The sequence below is a fragment of the Pavona decussata genome, unplaced genomic scaffold, assembly GCF_977016875.1.
Source record: "Pavona decussata unplaced genomic scaffold, jaPavDecu1.1 SCAFFOLD_201, whole genome shotgun sequence".
NCBI lineage: Eukaryota > Metazoa > Cnidaria > Anthozoa > Scleractinia > Agariciidae > Pavona > Pavona decussata.
In genome coordinates this window covers 1311909-1324127 of record NW_028145609.1, presented here as the reverse complement: position 1 = coordinate 1324127, position 12219 = coordinate 1311909, and the positions used below count along the sequence as shown (strand labels likewise).

Below are 12219 nucleotides of genomic sequence, written 5' to 3'. Positions count from 1 at the left end.
TATTGGTCTATTGTAAAGACAGTGACTATATAATTTCATGATGATCTCGAGTTCTGATTACATAGAGATTGACTGTACAGACAATAACTAGAACCAAAAATGTTATTATGACTGTATAACAATGCCTGGGGTTTGCATCGTATATCCCCTAACTTCCTTGTAATTCAACGCTTGTCTAATGGATACAGTTATTAACAGTTTCTCATGAATTTCAAATTCCTCTCTGAACGAACTAAAAAAGGAGAAAATTAACAAATACTCAGCATCTGACGAGCCCTCACCTACTATAAGCTGTTCACTGTCAGGAATGTCTTTAAATAATCTTCTGAAATCTCCACATTTTGTTTTGTAACTTGAAAAGATCTGTAAAAATAAACATGACATAATCATGTACACTTCTGCTACTAATTAATATGTCACAATGATTTAATTATATTTATTTAATGTTTATTTAACTGGATTACACTACTAGGCCGGCAAAACTTGCAAACACAAATACTCATGCTAGACTTAATAGCTAGGTTAGCTTACAGACATTTGGAGACTGTATCCATTGTAAATAATCTATACACAGAGACAAAGAGAACCAACACCATTTAGCTGAGCTCAGGATGATTAAATTGACTTTTGCAGTACAGTATCAAAGTATATTCTACAGTTCAAGTTACTGTGAGTTGAGATAAGCTATTTAGTGCACATGCTATCAGACATAGTGAAGTAAATTAATTAGTTTAGTTTAAATCAAGTTATACTTAATACAGGAATTCACACTTTTTACGATTTAATATTTTGTTGTCATGAATTGTAAAAGTATACAAAGTTTGTCTGCCTTGATCTTGTCAATGCAAATTAAAATTAAAATCATTATGACAATGCTAATTTGTATGACAAGAATTTTTTTTTAAGTTCCTGTTAAGAACACAAAAAACAAAAAAGAAAATTAAAATACATTTGCACATATTAAGGTCTTCTACCTGATTGAATGAAGCAGGAAGCCAAGTAGCAGGTGATTTCTTAAAATTGTAAGAAAAATAACAATGTGTTAACTAAAATCAAATATTATGACGACAAGGTACACACATCGTGTCCCACAGTATCAGTCGCACACTCTTAAGGAGGCTCGCACCAGTTTTTATGTGCTTAGGATGGAAGTTTTGAAATTACAATTTTGCATAGAAGAAAAACTTCAATCTCCTTCATATTACATCATCGTTTCATCAGTTTCCAAGCAACAACTGCTACCATAGCAATGGTAGCACATAACCTCTCATTTTAAACATTGTCAATTATCTCAAAATCTAGTCAGACACTTAATGACGAAACTTTAAGGATTTTAACAACTACATTAATCTAGACAACTTGCAGGTGAAATTAAAAAAAATCTGTAAGAGCGTTTTCAAGTGAATAATGAATCAATTTTTTCGGGGTGATTTTGTCTTTCCCACATTTTCACCAATATCTCTGGCAAAATAAAACTTGACACTTTCTCTTTTCTGTTGAAAAGTCTTCCCTCATGGCAAAACATTCTGAATGTATATTGAGCTTCATGGGTATCTCTCCGATTTTAAGATAGTTATGTTTGAAAACAGTTAAAATAAAGTGCAGATCAGTTCAAAAGTTCTTATGTTGCATCAATTGAGATATCTTAAAAATGCCCCCACAGATTTCTCTGTTAAATTGCAAGTGATTAGAGTAAGAAGTTGCAATAAATTGAAAGCTGGCACTGACTCCAATCCAGCCTCAAACACCCGGCATCACGACGCGTACAAATAAAAACAAAACAAAATACACACAACAAAAAAACCGCCATGTGGCTTAATTTGCAAATACAAAATGAACTAAAATAACTCAGTTGCAGGCATTTTCAAGATTATTTGGCAGTTTTACAAGATTATGGCCATGCCAGCCCACCACACTACAGGTCTGTACTCCATGCAAATCCAGCTTTGAAGAAATGAACTTAAAATCAACTGCAAAAAATTTCTTCTAAGACTGTCTCAAAAATGGCTACTTGTAAGTGCCCTTTATATGTGAAAAAATTTTTGATTTTTTCCTTAAGTGTCATGTTAAAGATGTTAAGTGTTTAGCTTTATCTCTACCAAACAGAATTGAGCCCACCATGTATTTGGATATACAGCTGTAACATTTTTTCTAGAAGACGATGTTCTGAAATAATACACCAGTGAGAGTAACTGATAATGTGATGTGTTAGATTGATAACATGATTGTGAATTTAAACTTACAGGACTTCTTGAAGGTGTCTTTCCCTTGCTTGATTTCCTCTCTCCTTTAGAAACTGGACTACTGGTTGGAGATTTTCTAGAAGGACTCAGGTCTCTTATTTTCGATTTTAAACTGTCTGCTATGCTTTGACTGAAAGAGATTCAAGCAAACATAGATGACACCAACAATCGCTGCGATTTAACATTATAATTAAGCAGGTACCAGCACCAACGTCCTATTACTGTATCTCTAAACATTTTGTCCTAACTTCACCTGCTGTGACTGTCAATTTGTGAACAAAAAACCTAGAATGAGCTTTTAATTTTAAAGTAATTAAAAAGCAATCATTGCTTTTTAATTATTCTGGGATTTTCCTGCAATCAAGTAACAAAAAATTGCCTTCTTTATATCTTTTTTCCCAAAACTGGATTTTATAACTAAAGATTGTTAGCTTGCATAACCTGGTGTGACATGTATACTTTTGCTCTTTTGTTTTCACATAATTTCCAGTATTGATTTTTGCCACACAAGTTTATTTGTATCAGTTTCATCTTTTAGAATGTGTATTTCTTGTTTGTGATTAAAAAAAAAAATTCAAAAATGTAAATTCATGCCATAAATCAAGTCCAGATTCAAAAATTGCATTTCTAAATTCTGACTCTTAACTTGCACCCGTCACTGTAAATTAAGGTACATGTAATTATTACTTAAGAAACCTTTCCTGTCAATAATTAATTTTATTAGTACTTAAGGATGGTGCCTATTTTTGTTACTGTACATACACGTACATACTTGGGTTTCCTATGGGTGGTGCCTACTAAAACAGGGATATTTATGCGTGGAAAGCAGAACTTAGTAAGTGCTCTTGGTATCCAAAAAGAAAACTGGGGGTAACCATGGATTTTTCAGAGATAATATTAATGCTTTAGTTTGGAAAAAAAAAATTCCATACATTACTTTATATTTTACTGTTTTTTTAAGAATAATTGTTCCTTAATATCTCTAAAAAATGTAATATGTGGTTACGCCAATTTTCTTTTTGGATTTCAATAGCCCTTGCTAAGATCTGCTTTCCCTTCAAGGTCAGAAACCACACAAAAAGACTTCTTAATTAGTAGGCACCGTCCTTGAGGAACCTTTCGCTTTTAAATCAATCAGCAAGTTTTAAGTCAATTTGTTTTACAATATGATCATTCTTTACCCTTTACGTGAAGTTCTTTGGCCACTTTCTTCACCATCATCAGGGCTATAAGATAAAATTATCAGACGAGTATATTATTAAAGTTACACATAGGAAACTGCAAAATTTCATAATGTTCAGTTTTGTAGTGACTTAATGTTGTAGGTTAAAATGAATCCCAGGTTAAAATGATTTCAACCTAGGTTGATTTGTATTTTCCTTTGTTTCAGATGTAAATTACCCAACCTTAAACAAAGGAAAATACAAATCAACCTAGGTTGAAATCATTTTAACCTGGATTCATTTTAACCTACAACTACAACTACTCATCATTAACAAAGGAGGGGAACTACCAAGAAATGGTAGGGGTGGGATGGAAGGGAGGACGGGATGGGAGCATACATGTTCATGTATATATTACCATGTATGGGGGAAGGGGGTGGGGAACAAACATTTTTTGGTATTTGAGGGGGACTGCATATAATTATTTGAATTATTGATATGTTGCAGTAATATGTCAACATCCCTGGGAGAGTTGCAATCATAACCCCTCCACTCTCTAAACTATTTACGTGTAGAATGGTGAAACCACACTTTGTTGAACCATCTACAATTTTGTCAGCCTAATGCAATAATAATGATTTCTCCTGGGAAGAAGAAACTATAATCTATTTTATTCGTGATTTCTTCAAAATACACAGAAACAACTTGAAAAGATTGGATGAAATCCATTTCAATCCTGGCCATCTGTAGCCAAAGTTAAACTCATCATCAATAGATGAACTTGGGAGAAAAATATGATAAAACGTTGGTGGAGCCAGGCAGCAATCAGGCACGGGAAAGGAGGTATCCATGGCAACCCTGCAAGTGGCCACCACCAGAGGCACCCTCACACTGAACCCAGTCAGTGGATTTACTTACCAAAGCAGGCAATACTTACCAAGGGAGGGAGGAAAGAAAAAGGATTGAAAAAAAGCAGGGTAAATGACCTAATACTCACAGGCCATAAAGCAAGGGAATGCAAGCAAACCATGAGGCACCCCCCAGCAGAGAGCTCAAAGATCGCCCCTGAGCCGTGTAGAGAGGCAACTGCTTACAGGCAGTGCCTTGATTTTAACCTTGCCTATTTAGCCACATATAAATAATATTTAATGCTAGTTTCTGTGTAGTACTGTAGGGCTACAGTTAATAAATCTGAACCATTATTTTAACATTTCAATACATGGATACAAATATGTTTTTTTCACTTTTCAAAGTCGTGCTAAAAATAGGTGGCATTAAGCTATACACGGTAGCATGTGTATAAATTATCAAAGGCGCCTGAACATGGGGGGACATGTTATATGCAGGGACATGTCACTGCGATGTGACTAGCAACGACAAAATTCCGTGCTTTGCACACTGATGGAAAGACATACAGCAGCAGTAGTTTTAAAAATTAATGACCTGCATGCTTACAGGCAGTGCATAATCTAAGTGAAATGGTGGCCATCAAAGAACACCAAGACAGCCATTAACTGATGATTCTGAAGTTATTGCTCAGATTGCATGGAACTCGAGCCAAACACGTTTACTGATGTGTCATTACATAACAGGTTCGTTTTCATCCATCAACATTGTTAATTATTACAACAATAAGCTTTCGATTTTGATCCCATTCAAAGTGAGCTCAGCTATGATGGCCGCCATGTTGTAATTTCCCCATATGTAAGAGTGTAAAGAATTCTGGTCATTGTCTGTGATTGGCTGAAAGGTAATGATTCTGTTGCATGAAAATGTTGCACAACCGTGTACACGAAGGGACATTGCATCCCTGCAAAGTTTTGTCCCTGCAACATGTTGCAGGGACACAATTTTATGGATTTTTAGAATTGTAATTTTGAACTTCTATTTTATTTTTAATTTAATATTTATTGTAAGGCACAGTTGAATATTTTTATAGAAACTGCGAGGTATAAATTTAAATTTTTTATTATTATTATTACTATTACTATTATTATTATTATTATTATTATTATTATTATTATTATTATTATTATTATTATTATTAATTTTACAAGATTCGTGTTGCACAAGAATAATTTAAAAGTATCAACTCAGACAAGAGGACCTGTTGCTGTAACATGTCCCTGGGACAAGCTACAGCAACATTTTCTTATGTGTGAGCTTGTAATTATTTTGCCTCAGCTACATGTACATGTCCCTGTTACGCGTCCCTGCTCGATATCCCCTCAATGTGTACATCATGGGATTTAGTCGCTGCTACAAGGCACTGCAACATGTCCTCTCGTGTTTGGCCACCTTAAAAGTATTACATCTTGTGTATGATCACATAACTTGAGAAACTATGGGACACATGACAAGATTGATACACTGTAAAATGTTAGCCATTCTTGGGCTTTTTTTACCAATAGGAACTTGGCTAAGATACAGACTCATCAGTATTGTATGAAACACACAGCTATATTTAACCTTAAGACTAAGACAGTTATAGGCTCCATCAACTATGCTTTGTATGTTTGTGGCCACAATATCTGGCTGTGATAAAATGCTATGCACCAGTGACCAGTGTCTGTATCAACGATAAGCTGCCAAGTGGTGGGGGAGGGGAGGGGGGGGGGGGACAGGGAGGCTGTCCAAAAGCAGGCAAATTGACAGCAATTTAAGCTACCTGTTATGGGGACATTTGATCATTTTAGACTTTCAATTCTTTAGAACAAATTTTCAAAGACATTTAGTGACTTGTTGGACCATTACCAAATGTCCTGCAGTTAGTTGCACAAAAAAATTCTTATCAGGGTTCAAGTGCCCTGCCTTTCCCCACCCCCCCCCCCCTCCCATTCCCACCCCTCTGCATTAGGCACATCAAGACACAATTTCACAGACAGCAGGATCAATTTGAAATGTCTCATTATAAACGTTTTGGCAGGTCTGTGTTCAGAACCCACAAACATTTACAAATGTCCGTACGATTCCAAAGCATGTTGATACAGCTACATAAAACAAACATTGAAATAAATTAAAGATGAATTTAAATGAAGATGCAAAATCAAGGCCATTTTCTTCAGCAGTGGCAGAGGATAAGATCAAACATCTGTTGATGTATGTAAAAAATGGACATTACTCCTGAAATACTCAGGCCAAAATTTCTTTTCACTTTCAATACAAAATAAACTTGTTTTCCTCACAAAGTAAACACGGGATAGGTACGTTTTCAAACCTTAACGAAAGAAAGTACAAAACATAATAAAAAAAAGATAATTAATATGTAAGTACATTTAGGCTTCATGTATTTTAATGTCGACCACATTGCGGTCGAGCCAAAGAGTGAATTGATTAGGCTTGACGCAAATAACATTTGAAAGTAGGAAAGGTGATCAAATATCGAGATTGTGAGATTTCTTATGTCATTTCTTAAACTCCGTGCATAGATACAATATAACTGTATACGTTAGAGATCTTAAGCTTAAACTTTGACCTGTAGATGTAAGCTTATGTTGTTCCGCGTATAAGTAAGCTTAATAAATTAACACCAATTTAGACCGAAAGGAGTATTCTTCGTTAAGATATGTTTTTAAGATATTTGAATCATCGCAAAGAATGACAAGGGTAAACTGAAAATAAAATGCGTCTAATGTTTATAAGGATCAAAACCTCTGAATCTCACCTTTCCAGGTCACCGTTGCGTGATGAAAGCAAATCTTCTTGAGAGGAAGAAAACTCCTTGGATTTTCTGTAGCCGATAAAACAGACACCACACAAGTTACACAATATTCCTGGTACGCAAATCGAATTAAGAACAACTGCTACTGGACTAATCTCTTTCCAACCCACAAGCGCCAAAAAATTGATCAATCTCAAATCACCTTTTAGCCGGCCGTGTATCGTCAGGACCTTGTTCCTCGTCATTTCCGACATTGCAGCTTTCCAAGTCTAAGTTCTTCGGCCTTTCTTTATTTGAATCGTGTTCTTTATTATTAACTGAATCCGGAACATTGGAAGATAACCTGTCATCCATTCCAGCTTTGTTTAATCCTTATTTTTTCACTTTATCTCAAGGACTTTCCTTGTATTTACCCCCAAAATGGCCACTGTAGTACCGAGTCTTTCTCGGTCACCGTGATATTGCTTGGAGCGAGTAACACCAATCACCCCTCCCCAGAGGCGGCCCAAGCTCATGTTACGAAATAAACGTGACTGGTAGCGATAAGTACCGGGCGTATTGTGTTACATTTGAATTTATATACTATTATACCTGCCAACTCTCACGCATTATGCGTGAGTCTCATGCCTGGGGACTAGAGACATCGATCTCACGCATCAAGGACAATATCTCACGCCTGACGCACAAATCCGGACGAGTTGTTCTAAAAAATCTTCATTTCATTTCACATTTGTTATTTGTTTCTTTGCTCCTTATAACAATCGCAAAAGCTTTCAAATGTCTACAATCCGCTTGAATCGTACGGTGTTCAAAGGTTGTCGGAATATCATCGGAGATTTCCGGCAACGTTCGAAAGTCTTCGGAAAATCGTCGGAAATCTTCGGAAGTGGCTCGGACGTTTTCGGAAATCCCGGTCTTGACGAGACAAAAATCTTACGCATTGGACTCAGAAAAAGTTGGCAGGTATAAACTATAGGTTTATATGGGAAACCAACGGTTAAAATCGTAGAAATTTGAACGATTTCTCAATAAAATTGACTTACCTTGCCTCGTTGTTGTATTCTTTGTTGCTTGTCTGTTTTTCAAGTCGATTGGAGAAACGATATTAACTCCCCGAAATTGCTTCCAATCGACTTGAAAAACAAACAAGCAACAAAAAATACAACAACGAGTCAAGGTAAGTCAATTTTATTGAGAAATCGTTCAAATTTCTACGGTTTTAAACAAAGCCGTTGGTTTCCCATATAAACCTATTTAAATTCAAATGTAACACAATACGCCCAGTACTGATCGCTACCAGTCACGTTTCTTTCGTAACATGAGCTTGGGCCGCCTGTGCCCTCCCTTATACTTTCTTTGCTTTGGACCTGTCTTTCTGTTCCTTTTTGTTCTTGGGAGAAGGGGAGGATGACAGCAAGTAAGTTAAAGCAAAATAACGTCAGTTAACTAAAATAATGTGTAAATGTCTCAGTGACAAAAAAAAATTGAAAAAAAAAAACCCCTGCTGACACCCAGCAGGTCACCAAAGCTCACGCCACAAGAAAGCACTGAAGCGAGACGTCTGGGGAGACGCGAGATGTTTCGGTCGATGCAAGCATTTATAATCTTGAATGGCTACCTACAGTCATAGGTACAAACAAGAATTTTTGCTCCATAGTAAGCCTCGCAGATTTTTAAACCTCTCCAGTTCCCGGCGCGATTGAGCTAATTTAATGAAATAGTTTTAGTCAGAAAGACAGCGTGATGTTGTTTCGCTAACCCGGCCGTTACCCTGCATGACGTCATACCGAGCTTTTTAAAGTGCTACTATGATCAAATTTTTACCCCTTGAATTTTAAGGTTTATCACATAGAATTCTAGGAAAGATTAAAAAAAGCCGGTTACCGTTTCTAAATATCTGCATTGGTTCCGAAGATATTAAAGTTTGAAAAATGTGTAAAATATGTAAATGAGATGACTGATGACGTCATATTCTCAACTCAATATAACATCAAGCATATAAATAGAGCTATCTCGGTCAATTTACAGCAGAAACCATTGAAACCTGGCAGGCTAATAGTTCTAAAGGCAATACACCTATGGCTATAAAAAATTCGGTTCCCATGGCAACTCACTCTTTTCCAGTCCCCTCCAACCTGATTTCAATATTTTAGTGATTTTCAGCTTGAAAAACATTTAACAAGGCCACGAACTCGACCTAACATATTCATACGCTTGCTGGATCATGCAGATGATGCACCATTGGCAAATATCAAAATAGAACGCCAAAGGTGGCCAGCAAAGCCTTAAGTATCCGGGAGGACTGGAACCCAATATGTTGCCATGGTAACAAAACTGACAAGCTCATATTATGAAGCGCACCTGGAACAATGTAACTGCAAAGAATCAAGCATTTCTGATACAAATTGGCTGAGAGATATCTTTTTTCATAATATTTGATCAAAATTCGGTTGAGTTTATGACGCCATCACTTGGCTAATTTGCATATTTTAAAATCTTGAATATCTCCGGAACAAAAAGAGATATTTGAAAATAGTAAACAGCATTCTTCTTCACCTACAGACTACTTGTTTATGTTTTAAAATGGCTCAGATTAGAAAGACGCGAATTTCGTCATAGTAGCACTTTAATATTGATTCATGATAATGTAATGACCGAGTCACACGTGACTCACGTTTAATTTACTTTTGCATGATAATTGCTTTTTAACGTCAAAACAGTCCATGGTGCAATGATATTTACAGCGAAACGACTTCGCACGGTTAAAATCAACATACCCAAACGAGCTCGAAACACCCTCACACATTTCTCTAGCTTATCCTCTCCTTCCATTTCGCCAGAAATCCCTGCTTACTCGAACAACAATCTCAATCTATTAGAGTCTTTCAATACGTCCGTTTTCTTACCAAAATAAAAACGTACGAGGTATATACATCGATTTCAAGTTCTTTGCTTGTTATCGGGTAGTGAGCCCCCCAAGGGGGGGGGGGGGCACTCTCATATGAAGGGGGTGGGAATGCTCGTCGGAAATTTTGAATTACTAAACATGACCAATCTGGGCGTGGCTCAAGCTTTTCTTAACTCCTAAAAGAGACCATTCTAAAACACAGAAAATAAACTGAAATACAGTGACTTTTCGCGCCAACCCTAAACGAGACCTTCACGGCTAAAAACAGTGGCGTTTTGCTCAGAACACCCTAAGTGAGACCAAAATCCAAAATTTACAGCGCTAAGCGAGAAGTCCAACATCCCCACCCCTTTCATATGAGAGTCCCCCCCGGGATAGTGAGCTTGGGCTGCCAGTGAACAACCTATAGTAATCGGTAGAAAAAAACTATCTCCATCGTGGCCAGGGCTCGAATTCCTGCACTGTTTGACTGTAGCGCCAGTGATGATTTTGCCACAAGCGTACTTTGTTCCGGCCATGAACTCTCCAATTTCCACCGTTTAAACTGTCGAGTACTTCTTAGAAGTTCTCGGATTCTTTCGATTTACCACTTCAATTCTTAAAGCGTGATCAAAAACAACATGTACCACATGTCCCGTTTTTCGCTCTCGTTCTAGGACAAAAGCCTTCCTTTGTAGGCCCCAGTAGTCCTATAAATATACGCGCAGAAAATAGATTCTGAGTGCATGGGCCGTGTTTTCGGCAGACAATTGGAACAATAGGGACAAAAATATCCCTTCTAGAGGAGAAGAGAGTTTAATCCAGGTTTAATAAAGAAATTAATAAAAAGAAATTACAATTTATGACTAGTACGATGAAGAAAAAGGAGACGCTCAACCGAAACCTTGACGAGGTCTTTCCCAGGACATCCTGCGTAATAATCCTCTTAGCTACCTTGGCCTCTTGACCTTTTAATGCACGCGGCCTTGGGTTACAGGTGGTGGTGAAGAATTTGAATACGTTATGAGCCTTTGTATGGGGAATAAAATATTGTCTATTTGCTAAGTTTTAGCTTTAAATTTTTCCTTCAATAAAATGAATAACACAGACGCACCCCTGGTGCATTCGTATGCGTTTAGGGGTTATTTCAGCGTTTTGGGTAATCTTTGAAGCCACTCGGAGAAAACTGACAAAAAAAGCTCGGACTACCAAACATCACCAGGAAGCGTAGATTTCAACGATCTCAGTCTTTCTACTTTTCCAAGAAAAGAAACAGAGCAAATTTAACGTCTAATGCAGCCGAATTCTTCTATTTTTTTTTTTTTTCATTTCAACAATAAGTGTATGTGCAGTTTGTGTGCCGTATGTGAGTGTGTGTGCTGAGTACGTATGTAGATCTCTCCATTTAAAAAGTAACTAAACAAGACAATTAAGTGTCTAACTAGAACTTATGTGGTTTACTTAGGCACCAGGCATTTCCACCTTAGGTATTTAGATTTAATTTAGTTAGTGTTATTGATACCTATAAAACTTGGAATTAACTAAATATACAAATATAATATTAATATCATGTTTAAAGGAAATGTGAAATAAAGTACTGTATTGTATTGTTGTCACCAAACCTACCAAAATGGTCAGTGAATGCTGGGGTCCGAGCTCGTTAGGAAACAGCCGGCATACAATCAAATACTAATCACCAAAACATGTTCCCAAAGCACGGGAAAATTTCATAGTTGTCAGTAAAAGCCGAAAGAAACAAGTGAACACTCAGCTCTGAACTAACGATATATTTTAAAACTTAGTCTGCTAAGAGACTGTTGTAGAGTGTTGTATAAATCTGTGGTGGCTCCGGCATAAAGGACAAAAATTTGCTAGAATTGATCATGAATTGAAAAAGACTTCCTAAAACTAAAAAAGACTTCCCCGTTTGAAAAACACGGCTTCATAGAATATAAAAACTCCTCCCCGAATATAAAAACACTTCCCAGAACTGAAAACACGCTATAAGCTTAACTGAAATGCGTCTATATTTGTGGCGTTTCGAATAAGTGCAGGCAGACTGTTCCATAATTGTTGGCTGCCGTGACAATACATGATTGGTCACCTCTGGCCCACCTAGAGTAACGACAGACTCGAAACGACCGATATTTCTTGGCAAGTATCGATGTTTTTTCAAGGGAACTACATCGAGTATTTGGTATCGACCTCAATTCACTCCACGCTGATTTCCGCAAAGTACTGGGGTGAGTTTTCAATTCGCACCGA

At 36.9% G+C, this 12219-nt stretch overlaps 1 protein-coding gene across 2 annotated transcripts in view; it reads right to left on the bottom strand.

Annotated features, from left to right (window-relative positions):
• Positions 1-7513, bottom strand: part of LOC146461223 (protein Aster-B-like) — a 43846-nt gene extending 36333 nt beyond the window's left edge. Inside the window, exons 1-6 of one of the 2 annotated variants that reach the window (XM_085087182.1) lie at positions 7270-7513; positions 7071-7136; positions 3425-3469; positions 2244-2373; positions 975-1013; positions 282-363 (exon numbers count right to left, since the gene is read on the bottom strand). In XM_085087182.1, coding sequence (XP_084943308.1) covers positions 282-363; positions 975-1013; positions 2244-2373; positions 3425-3469; positions 7071-7136; positions 7270-7421 — 514 coding nt within the window. In that variant the 5' untranslated portion in view covers positions 7422-7513. Of the gene's footprint in view, positions 1-281; positions 364-531; positions 553-974; positions 1014-2243; positions 2374-3424; positions 3470-7070; positions 7137-7269 lie in introns of those variants that run through there. The other variant, XM_085087183.1, reaches the window with a different exon arrangement.
• Between the last annotated feature and the right edge of the window lie 4706 nt (positions 7514-12219).